The sequence below is a fragment of the Semicossyphus pulcher genome, unplaced genomic scaffold (assembly GCF_022749685.1).
Source record: "Semicossyphus pulcher isolate SPU_LCO1_2020_fin unplaced genomic scaffold, fSemPul1.0.p SCAF_3, whole genome shotgun sequence".
NCBI classification, from domain to species: domain Eukaryota; kingdom Metazoa; phylum Chordata; class Actinopteri; order Labriformes; family Labridae; genus Semicossyphus; species Semicossyphus pulcher.
This window is the reverse complement of record NW_027211704.1, coordinates 20,898,548-20,913,359: the sequence shown is the minus strand read 5'-3', so window position 1 is coordinate 20,913,359 and position 14,812 is coordinate 20,898,548. Positions and strand designations below refer to the sequence as shown.

The following is a 14,812-nucleotide window of genomic DNA, read 5'->3' as shown; positions in this document are numbered from 1 at the left end:
CTTTTCACCAAAGACAATTAAAAAAACAACAAAACTTTAACAGTGACATCAAACATTGTACACTCTGTCCTTTTGTGTGCTGGGAACTATGCAGATCTTCTTTGTGATGCATTCGGTATGTGGTAGCCCAGAATGGGGCGTAAAGAGTAGTTTACGCTTACATAATCAAGTCAAGTCAATTTATTTCTAAAGCACATTTAAAAACAGCAGCAGCTGACCAAAGTGCTGTACAAAGCATATAAGAAATACATAGGGGGAAAAAAGAGCAATGAGACAGAACACTAACATACTGTCATGGTATTTGATTGATTGATTTGCTGACATGACCTTCTTAAAGGTCACGGTGATATATATTTTCTAATTGTAAACAAATGCTGAAAAAAACAAAACCAACGTTGTGTACGTCCGTCTCTCTATAATTGTGTACTTACATGTGCTTTCTGTGACTCTCAGCCCCAAACTCACTAATTTAAACAGCTGTTTGTAAGTCTTTATAAATGTGTGAGGTAAGTGATTTCCTACAGCTGTTGGGGCTTGTAGTTTATAGCAGAAGTTACTCCGAGCAGAGTGAAGAGAGCATTTGTTATGGACAATTTTTAGCTGCTAAGAAATGCTATTTCATGGCAGCAGGATGGTGTGTGAGATTGACTCAAATTAAATAAAACAGCTCACATGTTCATGTTAGAGGGAAAAAAACATGTCATTAATGTGACACCATTTTGAGGTTTATGGTGTAAAAGTTCCTGCCTTTAAATAGCCTACACAGGAAAAAGACTTCCATCAGCACCAGGTAAATTACATTTTTCTATTTCATTTTAATTGTTTTACTTTTTGTGTGATTTAGCTGAGGATTAAAAAAATACAGAACATTTCCAACCTCATATTTTAACTATTTTTCATTAACCTCCCTAAACATCTGTGAAAAATACTGCAATAGCTCAACCACATTTATAAACTCAACCATTCTGCATGATTTTACAGAAGACAGTTATGAACCTGCCCATGATTTCTAGGATCCGGATGTTTTGTTTTGACTAATCTCATAATTGTCTCATGAAAACAACAGCTTCTCTTAAGACTTAATGTAGAAATTATACTTCACTCTATACCTTAAATGCCGATTAAATAAGGCACAGAGTGCCCTCCTGCTCAACTTCTTTACACAAGTTCAGAGAGGGCACTTTTTTATTCTCTGGAAACCACGTAATACATCACTTTTCTGACGTACAGTCTGTCAACACTGAATCACTGAAGGATGTACAGTAGACTACATCTAGGTGTGCGCGCGTTTACGTTCGTGTGGGCACACGCGAGAAGGGGTGCGTTCTGCTAGGGGAGGGTCGCGTCACGCCCACCATCATCAGACTGACTAGCACGAGGACGACTACAAATAAGACCCAGATAACTCTGCCGGGTGGTACAACACTCTCCTCTGAGCGCGAGATTCACTTAAAACAGTATAAACGAAGAACACAGCAGCAGCCATGGCTCAAGGTAAGTTGTACCCTGACTCTATTCTTTTAATTAGACCTGTACTAAACAAATTATTAGAATAATTAGTGCAATCTATTTGTTATTTAATAGGAAAAGTTGCTAATGCTTTACGACTAGCTAAATGGTTAAACATGCATAGGATGCATGTTGATTCTTTGTGGCATATTTTGCAGTTTTTGCTTTGAAGTTTTCAACCATTTCCTTATATGGGCTTTAGGTGTTAATGTAACTTAAAATGTAACTCACTGTGTGTGCATTTTGACGGTGTGTACAGTTTCTTTACTCACTCACTGGCAAGTTAATGACCAGAAAAAGCAAACTTCTTATTGAGCATGCTCAGCTGTAGACATGAAGTCTGTGTTATCACAGCCCGGTATGCCATCATAATGTCGCTGGTCTCAGTGCTGCAGGAGTAACTCCGTCAGGCACACGCTCACCAGAGATCTGAAGACAAATGCATCTAAAAAATGTCTCACCCTCATGTTTGAGAAGATGATTGTTGCTTTGGGACCTTTGACACGTTTAATACCAGCTGAAAGCAGCTGGAGCCTCCACTAATAAACTGCTGCTGCCTTTATAGGTACACACACATCACCCTTTAAAAAAGTCCTTCTAGAAGACTAAAAACTTTGAAGAGAAGTCAAATATCCAAGTTTGCTTTGGATCACCTTGAAAGGTTATAATTGTAGTTGATCTGCGTGTAGGAAAATGTGCAGCATACCTAGACTATCTGAGAAAGGCTGTTGGATTAGGTTCTAGACTAGGGTGATGTTATTAAAGAAATGTATTTGCCTTTTGGTATATTTAATCTTAATCATCATAAATTGTTAGTAGTAGTAAACATCTGTTGGAATCAGCCTAACACTGATTTGCGTGTAGAATAAACAGCATATTATTTGTTTGACGCACACAAAGCCTTTAGTTGAAATTCAGTGTCTAAACGATGAGGCAATGAAGTCAGCACGGGTTGTTCCCTTCCAGACTGAGAACTCCTTTCACCTCTGAAGGGAGTTTGTATGTTTATTTTTCCGAGGATTTGAATAGTGTTTACTGAACCGGCCACTACCCGCATGAAAACAGCTACATTTTATTTTGATTTCCTTAAAAGGCTCATGCTTTCTTCATTGCTTCTTACAGAGACAGTCCTCTGCTGTGTGGGCCATGGTCAGCGGGCTGGACTGACGTAGGCGTGCACAGTATGTAGGGGTTAGTGAGGAAGGCAAGGTCAGGGCTCAGGAATCCATGCCCATTCACTGTGTATTAGGGAGTTGTGCCGCTTCAAGTTATAGAACACTATAGAACAAACTGCAAGCTTCAAGTCAAAGTTGGCTTTACAGTACACACGCACACCATCTGCCATATCATAATAACTTCATCTTAAACTACACATTTTTTTTGCAGCGCGCTTTGGGAAAAATCAAAATGAGTTTTATTTTGTGTCACTTTTGTCGCCACAAAGAGGCCCCCAAATTGCAGCCGAAATAATGACATCAGTCTCACATTGCACCCATGGTGTGTTTTTGTCGTCGCTTGGGTCACAGACCCATATGTTGTTATTTTCTTAATAATTGCGGTCATACACCATAAGCTCAAGATTAACTTTATTGGACTTTTTACTTGCATAGGGAGTTTAATAAAACTTATAAAGTGAAAAAAAAATCTTGGAATTTCTGGGACTGAAGTGAGATATTTCTTTCTCCAGACAGTCCCTCAATAAACTTTTAAATAGCATCTGTGTCCCAATAAAATTCTAATATTTATTTGATCTTTGCACTGATTAAATGTGAGCTAAATAACTGGAGAGTATCCACAGACCAAACAGCAAAGCCCTCATAATCCCTTGACTACAATCTGCAGCTGTCCCACAATGAGGTAGCGTAATCATCTTTCAGGCATTTGCCCCAATTGGTTACACTAACATGTCTTCAATTAAGGAAACGAACCATGGTCCACATCTTTAAAAAAGATCAGAGGAATCCAGAGGAACGGTCCCTCATGGACTTCATGTAAAACAGCAGGAAGTCTCTGCTTGTCTAAGTCTAGCCGAGCCTTGACACCAGCACCTCATGCTTGTTCCCAGGACTTTTCTTCACACCAAGGAGGAATAGTTTGGGAGAGGTTAACCTCCTGACATGTCACGGAGCAGCCCAGACAGTTTGAGGTAGCAGGAGGATTGTGGAAGCATTGTAAAGAGGGACCCTAACTTTTCCTGCAAACAGGAAATCAGAGGGTGGGATTCTTTTAGTCACAACCTGCCCTGGAGAGAAGGAGTGGTTGTGTGTTTGCACACTTCACAGGGAGTGACTTTCTGTCTGTGTTTACCTCTTGTTAACTCCCTACAGAAAACCCTATGAAGCAAGACTTACTGTATATTACTGTTAGGACTCTGGAGGCCACGGTTTTATTCCACCCAATTTGTAAGGGCTTCTAAGACAGAAAAGTAAATAAATAGTATAAAAATAAACCTTTACAAACATTTGTTACTTATTTTTAATCACTCAGGAAAATTAAGTTACTGTATTATAAAAGCTGTCCTGTAACAAGCTAGGAAAGCAGTTCACTCATAATCACAACGCTCATCGCCACAACATGGAAAATCCAGACTGAAGTTAACCGCAGTTTGCCGGTTAATTCACCACAAGTCTGCCATTAAAGAAGTTCATTGTAGTTGTTGGACCTTGTACATTCTTTTAAATACCCTGTTTCCTGGTGCACTCTAACAAGGCAATGTTATGTTATTTGAAACAGTTATATTAGGAACCAAGAATACATCTAGAGTGCTAATAATACATGTGTATGTTCTTCACATTTTAATGAATACAGGCCCAGTGAAATACTTAAAGGGTAGTAACTTAATCACTCCATCAGTCCTTAATTTGATGTTTGTTCTGCATCTACATCGTGTTTATCAAAGACCTGTAATAGCCACCCTTCTGATAGGGTTATGTTTTAAGTTAAAAGCTGTATTTCTTACATGTCCTGTCCTCTTTGAAGCTCTGGACATCGATCGCTGGAACCTGCAGTGTGAGTTCAACAACATGGACCACCGCACCGATCTGAATGGTGCAGATCGTCTGATCGTGAGGAGAGGACAGCCATTCACGGTCAGCCTCTACCTTCGCTCCGGAAACTTCCAACCAGGATTCAGCTCTCTTGAATGTGTTGCAGAAACAGGTGCTAATCCTTTCCTACCTTTTTACTCTTAACGGGGTTATAAACTCCCTTTATGAAGAATTTTTAGAACTAAGCAGCTTCACCAGAGTAGGGATGCATGATGTTGGATTTTTTGCCGATATCCGATATGCTCATATTTTCCACCTAATTCAAGTCTCCCCTGTGGTGGAAGTGATATCATGCCTACTCATATTGTAGCGGCCCACTGGCAGATGCATAAATAACATAATACAGTGCTTTTTAAAATGTACACATTCACTGGGCAATATAAGAAAAGTATTTAAACTTATGTACAAAATGTCATATTTATTTGTATGTAACATTTTCTTTCAAATAAAACTGTAATATTCATAAAACTTAGACGGGCTTGGACGATGCTCTCCCTGAGACAATCCTGACAATAGCCACAAGTAGGGCAAATTTTACCTGTTGCACAGAACAAATACATGCAATGAAATCAACCTTGCTGTCCGTTTCGGAAACTTTGAAAAACTGCCGCAGACATCTTGCACCCTTCTTCACGCTTGGATGGAGGAGGCTTGATGCAGGCAGTGCGTGTGCACACTTGCAGCGAGTTAATGTCGTAGCATTACCTTTTTTAGGGAATCATCGAGCATTTAGGCATAATTAAGGTGTTTTTTGGCAGAAAATAGCAGCAGAAAAAGCAGAAAAATGACATATCTGCCGATGCCATTTCTGTCATAATTGACCTTTGCACTGCAGTCAAACAGTCGGAAAAATGTGTCATCACAAGCCTATGAAGAACATAGGGTTAAGAAAAATATTGGGCTTCTTTCCTCTCAATCAGGAAGTAGGGGTCAACATTATGGAATCTACTGTGCGTTTCTGCTGACATTACTTTCTTTGCTACCTATTGTGACTTCAAAGATGAGAAGGGAAAGCAGCTGCAATATTGTGGGAAAGGAAATGGAAGTCATTTTCCTTTGTTCACTGGAAAGCGATACTGATGCTACATTTTACAATGATCACACTTACAGCAGCTGTGTATGATATGGTGATGGGTTTTCCATTGTTAAACTCAGCGTCTCCCTTATTTTTCTTGGGTGTTAATGGACTTAATGTTATTGTTGAGAGGCTGGGACACTGTCCTCTAATGTATTTGCCCTCAGAAAAGTGTAGAAAAACATCTGTGTTGTCTCCTCTGTTCATATATGTCTGAACCTCTCATGTGGAGTATGATAAGACAGCTGTTTCTTGCACTAATATCTAACTGTTTAAACAGGAAATGTTGCTCGCCAACAGGAAAGCATGTGTATAATGATAGATAACCTTATCAACCTCTTAGAGTCAAGTATATTTTAATAGATTTGAGGAGGCCCCCTAATCCCACCCAGTGAGAAGGAAGGGATCGAACCCGCTGACCTTGGTTTAGCTTTCTGTGCTGGGTGGGAGATGTGAAGGAATTTACACTGCAGACTAAAGTTATGTAATTTACAATAGTTCACATCTGAACTGAGGTCTCTCATGGGGACTTAAGTCTGAATCAGTTTTGGTCATAATTAGACGCCATTACACAGTTGCACTGCTGATGCATGAGACGAGATTCCAGAGATGTTTGAACTAAACTTAGACACAGTTGGGAGTTTTTGTTCCCCAGACACAAATGTTTCACTAAAATCTTCCCCTACATAGGAATCTCACCATTTTCGCCTCTCCATGCAGGTCCTCAACCCTCCGAGAAGTACGGCACAAGGGCCTCCTTCAGTCTGTCTGCAAACATTGACACTTCCCGCTGGAGCGCCGCCGTCACCAGCCCCCCCGGGGACATGGTGGCCCTGTCTGTCTGCTCTGCCCCTGATGCACCTATAGGCCGCTACACCCTGACCCTGGGGCGATCAGGGCGGATTGAGTTTATCCTGCTCTTTAACCCCTGGTGCCCAGGTGGGTAAACAGACCATACGTCAAGCTGTCATGGCGTGGCTCTTGTGTAGCGTTCTTAAGCTGTTAAGCTTTGATGATCATGTTTCATTCAGGACAGGGCCTGTGACAGGAGCTCTTCAGGAGCAGTGCTGAAGAGATTTTATAGGACAATGGTTGTAGTTTGGGTAATAACTATTTGGTAATATATAAGCATTTTGGGAAACATGATTATTTGCTTCTTTTGCAGTTAGCTTAGTTTAGCATAAAGACTGGAACCAGAGGGAAAGAGCTAGCCTGCCTCTCTATGAAGGTTACAACATTTTCCTACCAGCATCTCTACTATTGTTTCTTGGCAAGGAGCAGTCACTTCAGGTCCTCATCAGGAGGTTGCCAGGTTACCAACAAATTACATATAACATAGTAGTTAATGAACTAGGAGGTGTTAGTTAACATATGTTTGTACCTTTTAACAAAGCAAGGTAAGCTGTTTCTAGTCTTTATGCTAAGCTAAGCTAACCAGTCTGTGTTAGTAGCTTAAAATGATCAGAGTCAGATATGAGAGTGGCGTTGATTTCATGTCTTATGGGGAATCTACACAGGCAATGCATTTGAAGTGTGTTTTTGACACACATGCCGGGACAGAACTGTGCCAGTGTTAGTCAATGCTGAGGTCTCCAGCAGCCGCGTATGCTGTGCGGGAGGCGGGCGTAATACACGAGTCATTTTCTGCTGCTCTGTTCGTTTTACGCGTCAGGTCTATTTTGCCCCGCTGCTGTGCGTCAGTGAAGCATAGAAAGCCATTGACTTCTATGTAGATACATGCCAAGGAATCCATGTTAAACGATGTGATCTCTTCATTTTGGCCAACTTCGATTTCATTTCAGTTTCCTTTTGAAGTTATTTATAGGCCTCAACATCTGGGTATACTAATCCTATTGATTCAGTCTATTTGACTTCTACATCCTACATAAAGACAGAATTTGTGCACAATTAAGAATCACTGCCACCCCTATTTATGGCCAGGAATCGCAACTATCATTGGATAACTTTGAGACTCATCTTTGCTGTAGTCGCAGAGGGTGTAGATTGCTAAATAGATGCTGCCGTGATGCTTATGTGTTGCGCACATTCTTCTGACGCTACAGTGTAGTTTTCCAAAATCACAAACCATTCCTTTAAGGTAAGCAATAGCTAATTGTATTACATTGCTGCTCTACTCTACTCTAACTCTACCACCTGCATGGTGAGAAAATTTGTTACCAAGAAATTAGGACAATCACCATAGCAGTCATGTTCGACGTAGGACATGTATGAGGACATTGACTGTACTGTTTGTGGTGTCTCGTGGAAACAGGAGATGCAGTGTACATGGACAATGAGCAAAGTTTGGCGGAGTATGTGTTATCTCAGGATGGAATCATCTTTCGAGGCAGCTACAAGCATCCCATACCAACTCCCTGGAACTTTGGCCAGGTACCAACACCAACACTATCGCTGTCAGCTCGGCCTCATCCAACACACACACACACACGTACTGTAATCTACCAGGGGAGGCAACGCTGTCCAGAGTGGAGAAGGAGTTTGATTTAAACTTACTCTGATAACTGGAAAATATCCACTTATCAAGTGATTTATGAAGTTTTACATAACTGCAAACACGCAGTAAATCACGCAGAACATTCTGAACATTTCACACTGAATTAAACTGAGATATATATATCTGACAGTGGACAGATACAGTGAGAGGTATGTTCTATGATATCTGATATCGTTTGATTAGCCTGCCATTAGCAGTGCATTACTTAAGCAGCTGCTGAGCTTTACAGCTTAGCAGAACTATACATCTAATCACGCTTTGTCTGTGCACCTGTTTCTGCTGCAATGTTTCCATTTAACCTTGGAGTACACTTTGGATTATTTTTCCACCTCTGTTGCTTTAACTGACAACTAATTAGCGGTAATCTTTCTGTCCAGTTTGAAAGTGGGATCCTGGATGTGTGCCTGAGGATCTTGGATATGAATCCGAAATGTCTGAAGAATCCCGGCAAAGACTGCTCGGGAAGGAGAAATCCCATCTATGTGTCCAGAGTGCTGAGTGCCATGGTAAGTCGAGCTCGTTTCTGGTCTCTCCACCCACTTTCTGTTTAAAAAGATTTACTGTCTGCTTGTTATGTGCATAGAGAGGTTTGTGTGTGCGTAACAACTATGACATTTTTGGATTTGTGAAGCGAACAGATGTTTCACTCCTCTTTTCTCTGCCTTTTAGGTGAATTGTAATGACGACAAAGGGGTGCTGCTGGGAAAATGGACAGATGGCTATGAAGGCGGTGTCAGCCCCATGTTCTGGAAGTGCAGCGTGGAGATTCTGCGCAACTGGGACACTCAAGCCTGTCAGCCTGTTCGCTACGGACAGTGCTGGGTGTTTGCTGCAGTGGCCTGTTCAAGTGAGATAGCACGCAGTGAAGCTTTGTAGCCTATCACTGGAAAACACACTTGATTTGTCCCTAACAGACAAAACATAACGCTATATACGTAAACACAGAGTTATGATACACATTTTCTCTTAGTACCACAGTACTCACATAAGTTATTTTTATACCCTGTTAGTTTCCAGAGCCCTCGGCATTCCCTGCAGAGTCATCACCAACTACCTGTCAGCCCACGACACCAACAACAACCTGGTGATTGAACGCTACATCAATGAAAACGGAGACCTCATTCAATCCAGAGAGATGATCTGGTAGGTTTTAAATCAAATAAACAAAATCAGAACGCAAAAGAACAAATAAATCACGACTTTAAACAAAGCATAATAAGAAACAGAAACCACAAAGAAACCAAAACACAAGACAGGGACGCAGGGTTACAAGACGTCTATACAGAGGAGTTTTTAGAAGCCTTTTGAAGCAGTCCGGAGATTCAGCAGATCTGATAGATTGTGTAAGGTGACTCCAGAGGGTGGAGGCTCAAACAGCAAAGGCACAATCACCTTTTGTTTTGCAATTTGAGCGTGGGATGGATACAAGGCTTTGAGATGATCCACGAGACGTGCAATATGGAACAAAGGGGTTGGAAACGTTACTCGGGATGAGGTCATGCAGTGCCTTGTATGGAAGAAATGGATCTTGTAGTTTACTCTGAAATTAACAAGACGCCACTGGAGTGGTGAAAGGACCGGGGAGATATGAGGCTGCAACTGGTTCTATTTAATAACCTGGCAGCTGCATTTTGAACTAACTGTAAACAATTTAGAGATGATTGACTGAGGCACATGTAAAGGGAATTACACACATAATCCAGACAGGAGAAGATCTGCCTTGAACAGCACATATTTCCCTAATGTGGAAACTTTGAGATCTTTATTTCTACCCTAAACCTCAAATATATCAATATGTTTTCAAAAAGATTTAAATATTTCCCAGTCTGGGATAATTTTATTGTCAAGATTAAGAATCAAGCTGATGTATCTGCAGGAATTACCACTGCTGGGTGGAGAGCTGGATGACCAGGCCTGACTTTAAATCTGATTTCAACGGCTGGCAGGCCTGTGACCCAACACCTCAGGAGAAAAGTGAAGGTAACAAATACGCTGCACAAACGAACCAATGAGGAGCATCCTCCCCAAAGTACATCTCTCATCAATATGTCTGCTTTTTCCTCCTCCCTTAGGAGTGTACTGCTGTGGCCCGATCCCTGTCAGAGCCATCAAGGAGGGCGAGCTCATGCTCAAGTACGACGCCCCGTTTGTCTTCGCTGAGGTCAACGCCGATGTCCTCACCACCATGAAGAAAAAAGACGGCAGCACGTCGAAAGTCACGACTACTACTGTGGTGGGCCAGAAGATCAGCACAAAGAGCGTGGGCAGCGATTCCAGAGAGGACATCACTCATCTGTACAAGTACCCCGAAGGTAGAGCGCAAACCCAACGAGACATCACCAGAGCTGAACCATAAATAGTGAATGTTATTACAACACACCATAAAACATGACCTTAAATATAGACAAACTCATACCAGCAGGTCACACAAGCTCACTTGCTGTGTAAATAATTACATTCTCTATCAGCATATGTTTCACTCTAAGTGTACTGTATTTCCTCAAGTGGTCACCGCAGCATTTTTTCCCTTTACTGTAGGTACCAGGTCTTTAGTACCATGCCTCTTTTTGTCCTTTAAATATGTATTGTCATATCTGTATGATTGTTGTCGAGTCTGTTTTTTACTGTCTCTTGTGTATTTGTTGGTGACTTTACGTATTTAAAGGCCCATCTAGGCATTGCAAATTATTACAGGCTATAAATGCTGTAGTGTGTGACATCGGTTTACTTGCTGCATAATGTCCCTATACAATTAAACATTAAATAAATAAAGTTTACTTTACGCTGTTTATGCAAACATAACACTTAATGTATCCATTTAAAATTAAAAGCTCAGCAGCCCTTCAGTGGACAGAATCCCTTAACCAGGCTTGTGTTGTTGAATACTGTAGGGCGCTTAAAATGTAGCTACTGCCACCTTGTGGCACTCGGCATATAATATAATAATATATTGTGCAACAAAACAATGAAAAATTATACTATGCTAGTAGTATAATAACCAAAGGGAGTACATATATATGTCCACCCTTTTTTTATTCCCTGGCCTGTATTTGGGACCAGCCTTTATTTGTTCATGTCATCCACGCCTCTGGTTGTCATGGAGACCTGCTTTTATTGGGCAGGCGGCTGCTGTTTGAGGAAATAAGATCAGATGAGATAAGATTAGATAGAACTTAATTACTCCTGAAGGAAATTATAGTGCCAGATAGCTCCAAAAATACAGAGAGAGATGCAAAAAACCACTCAAATATATGCGAAAATATAAAATATACAGTGTATGGGTTAATGCAAACGTGACAGTGCCTGATAGAAAAACAATATTACAATAGTTATTTACAGAAGTAGGCAGGGAGTAATGGTGGCTGTTAAACTGACAGCAGTGTTGACAGTTATTACGAAGTAAGAACTTGAATGACTTTAAAGATAGTGCATGATATCTGATGCATGATAGTACACAATAATTAAGAAAAGATTGTATTGCTCCTGATGCTGCACATGGTACTAATACAATAAATAAAAGACAAAAGACGACGAGCAGCGACCAGCAAGCTGCCGCCTGGAACGGTGCCGGAAGTGATATCAGTCAAATACAGTTTTTAAAGTCAATTCTTGCTGCCGTTGTTTAAGATGGTAAGGTGTATGCTCCTTTACTGAAACAAGCAATTTATTTTTGTTAGATCGCAGTGTATGATTTTACTCCTTCCATTTGCCAGGCTCAGATGAAGAGCGAGAAGCTTTCAAGAAGGCCAACCACCAAAACAAACTGCTCCACCAGCAGCAGAATCAAGGCCTACACCTCGCCATCAAGGTGACATCAGACATGAGGAAGGGCTGCGACTTTGACGTGTTTGCAGTCGTCACGAACAACACGCAGAGTGAGAAGAAGTGTCGTCTGTATTTTGGGTCCTGCGCCGTGTCCTACACTGGGCTCCTGGGAGAAAACTGTGGTTTTAAAGATCTGCTCAATGTTGAGCTCGCACCTGGTGCAGGTGAGCCCAGCCCCCATTTTAGTGTGTAGTTATAAATCATTTTGTCAGTTCAATATTAAATACATCGTAATGCATTCTTCTAGAGAGGCGAGTTCCACTACGGCTGAACTACTCTAAGTACGGTGGTCTGCTCACTGAAGACAACTTAATCCGTCTGGCAGCTCTGTTGTTGGACTACAGCACCAGGGAGCCGACGCTGGCAATGAGAAACATTGTGCTGGACAACCCTGAAATCAAAGTCAGAGTGAGTACAATGACATGCAACATGTGACATAGACTTAACAAAGAGGTAACAGTTTATAATCGGCTGCAAATGCACATTTAAAGTCAAATCAAATCTGGAAAATGTATCAGTATTGTCAAAAACAAAAAATCTCAACCTTGTTAGTCTCTACAAACTATACCATGTATAAGTCAAATCATTGAGTAACACCCAGATTGTCTGTTCCCTGCAGATCCTGGGTGAACCAAAGGAGAATCGGAAGCTGGCTGCAGAGATCACCCTCCAAAACCCTCTGCCCGAGCGGCTGGAGGACTGCTGCTTCAGCATCGAGGGGGCCAACCTCACCGGGGGACGCATCATCTCTGAGAGGTTGTATGAGTCCCTTCTTATCCAGCTAGAAATTAACACTCTTAAAGCGACACAGGACAAGTCTTAAATTTGATACTTTGACACAAGACACATTCAGAGAGTGTAAATAAAAAGGTTATATGTTTTCATTGCAACAACAGATTGATTTTGTGTAACGGTCCGACTTCCAAACTCTGACATATGCATCAAAATATTTTATTATTTGTTATCCTGGCTTTGGGTCAGCGTCCAGATGTCTGGCTGCATGTGGCCCTGTTTAGTCAGCACAGGAGTCAGCTGGTTCAGGAAGAACTCCAAGACAGGGCTTCACTAGAGAAGACATAAGATGTAATCATAATAATCCTGATAAAATACCAGTGAGGTGGCTTGTAATAGCTCGACAATTATCACTCTATTACTTTATTAATTCAATTTCATTCAGTGAGTAAAGCAAGGAGCAGGGGGTCTGTTATTGTATCTGTGTGGTGTGTTCATGGTCCGGTCGTTCTGGCCTCTACTCTTCGAGCTCCATCTGCGTTCTCTTCGTAAAAAGTCAAAACTGATTCCTATGTTATCAATTGTCTTAATATTTATGCAATCAGAGGAGAGATAAATTCCTCTCAGTGTTTGTCTCAAATGTAAATATTCTAAATATTTACCTGACAGGGTGGGCTCCTCAGTGGAACCAGGGCAGGACGCCAAGGTGAAGATCTACTTCACTCCCACCCACTCTGGGCTGAGGAAGCTGGTGGTGGACTTCGACAGCAACAAGTTGTGTCACGTTAAGGGCTACAGAAACGTCATCATCGGAAAATAATGTGTTTCACCTTTTGAGCCTATTAGCTGGCAGTATATGTACTCTCTCTTTAACACTGTCGAGCCATCTAAAATATAAACCTACACAGTAATAATGCTTTTTTTTCTCCAAACACGTGAATATTGCTGAAAGTTACATGTACATTTCTGTTCATTTTACAGAGCCACATCCAATGTTTAATACAATGTGACCTGAGAACGCTTTGTTCTCATTGAGGCTAATTAAATCGGAGCATGCAAAACTTTTACACAGAACATATACTGTTTCTTCTCAATTTGAAGTCAAGTTATATTTAGCATTTTAAGTACCATGTACTATTTTTTTAATACTTTTTCAGTGATGCAATTAAAAGAGTTATGTTAAAGTTATGTCTCATTATTGTGTCATTATGTTTCAACCAGTCAGCTTGTGTTCACACAATCCTTGACCTTGCCTGAGAGCACAGATGCAAAGCATTGAGACAGTCTTGCGTTTAGACACATAACGTCATAAACACCACACCAGATGCCCCTTGCTTTAGCCAGTTTCACTTTGTTGTCAGCGGTATGGTGAATAAGTAATCCGCTGATCACAAACAAGTAACAATAAATGTGTTATTTACAGAAGAAGTTAAGTGAGACACATGTCAAAGCTGTGTGCTTCAGTAGCAGAATCTAAAGAGCATCTCCACCCTCAGGAAGTGTGCTAGTACTCACCACATTCCACTGTACATATGGATACAGTCATGGCGTAAGGTATTCATTTCAAACGGTTCTCCTCCTAAAAGTCTACTTCTTCCCCCACCTGTTTCACGTTTGAAACGCCTGCTTGTGTGGTTGGGTGTGAAATTGTTCTTCCTCTGGTACTAAGGTCAAAAATCTTTTAAAACATATTCTTCTACCATAAATGATGATGTGAATGGCATACAAATGTGATTCATTTATCATGTATATATTATCGCTACATAGAAGGTCAATCCACATTCTCTGTAAATACTACAACCATCTACCTCTTGTACATAACCTGATTCGCAACCATCTCTGCACCTTTGCACTCTCTGCTGCACCATTACTCTATTGTCTCCTGTCTAGGTCTGTGTAGTAGTTTAAGTCCCTTAGTGACTGTGTTACCTTGTCTAACCTGTCCTTGTTTAGTATGTCGGTTTAGTAAGTGTGTCTGTACATTGAGAGCACAAAAAAATCCAGAGTCAAATTCCTTGTATGTGCCTACATACTTAGCAAATAAAGCCAATATTGATTTTCCTGCAGTGAGAGTGCCGCACTCTTCTGGCCAAAAACAGTAACTGCAGG

At 41.0% G+C, this 14,812-nt stretch overlaps 1 protein-coding gene across 1 annotated transcript; it reads left to right on the top strand.

The window, feature by feature from the left end:
- The first annotated feature begins 1,417 nt into the window (after positions 1–1,417).
- On the top strand, positions 1,418–13,880 carry tgm2b (transglutaminase 2b). The gene is made up of 13 exons (XM_069679021.1): positions 1,418–1,494; positions 4,489–4,668; positions 6,352–6,570; positions 7,904–8,022; positions 8,524–8,652; positions 8,816–8,993; positions 9,157–9,289; positions 10,023–10,126; positions 10,219–10,458; positions 11,860–12,135; positions 12,219–12,379; positions 12,591–12,727; positions 13,373–13,880. Exons 1-13 carry the CDS (start codon positions 1,485–1,487, stop codon positions 13,521–13,523), a joined length of 2,037 nt encoding a protein of 678 aa, XP_069535122.1. The 5' UTR covers positions 1,418–1,484; the 3' UTR covers positions 13,524–13,880.
- Positions 13,881–14,812: the final 932 nt, after the last annotated feature.

Bases quoted from the DNA above. Each gene is read 5' to 3' on its own strand.
- tgm2b (XM_069679021.1), top strand. The intron at 9,290-10,022 runs GTAGGTTTTAAA...ATGTATCTGCAG, and splicing joins CAATCCAGAGAGATGATCTG to GAATTACCACTGCTGGGTGG. The intron at 12,728-13,372 runs GTTGTATGAGTC...TTTACCTGACAG, and splicing joins GGACGCATCATCTCTGAGAG to GGTGGGCTCCTCAGTGGAAC.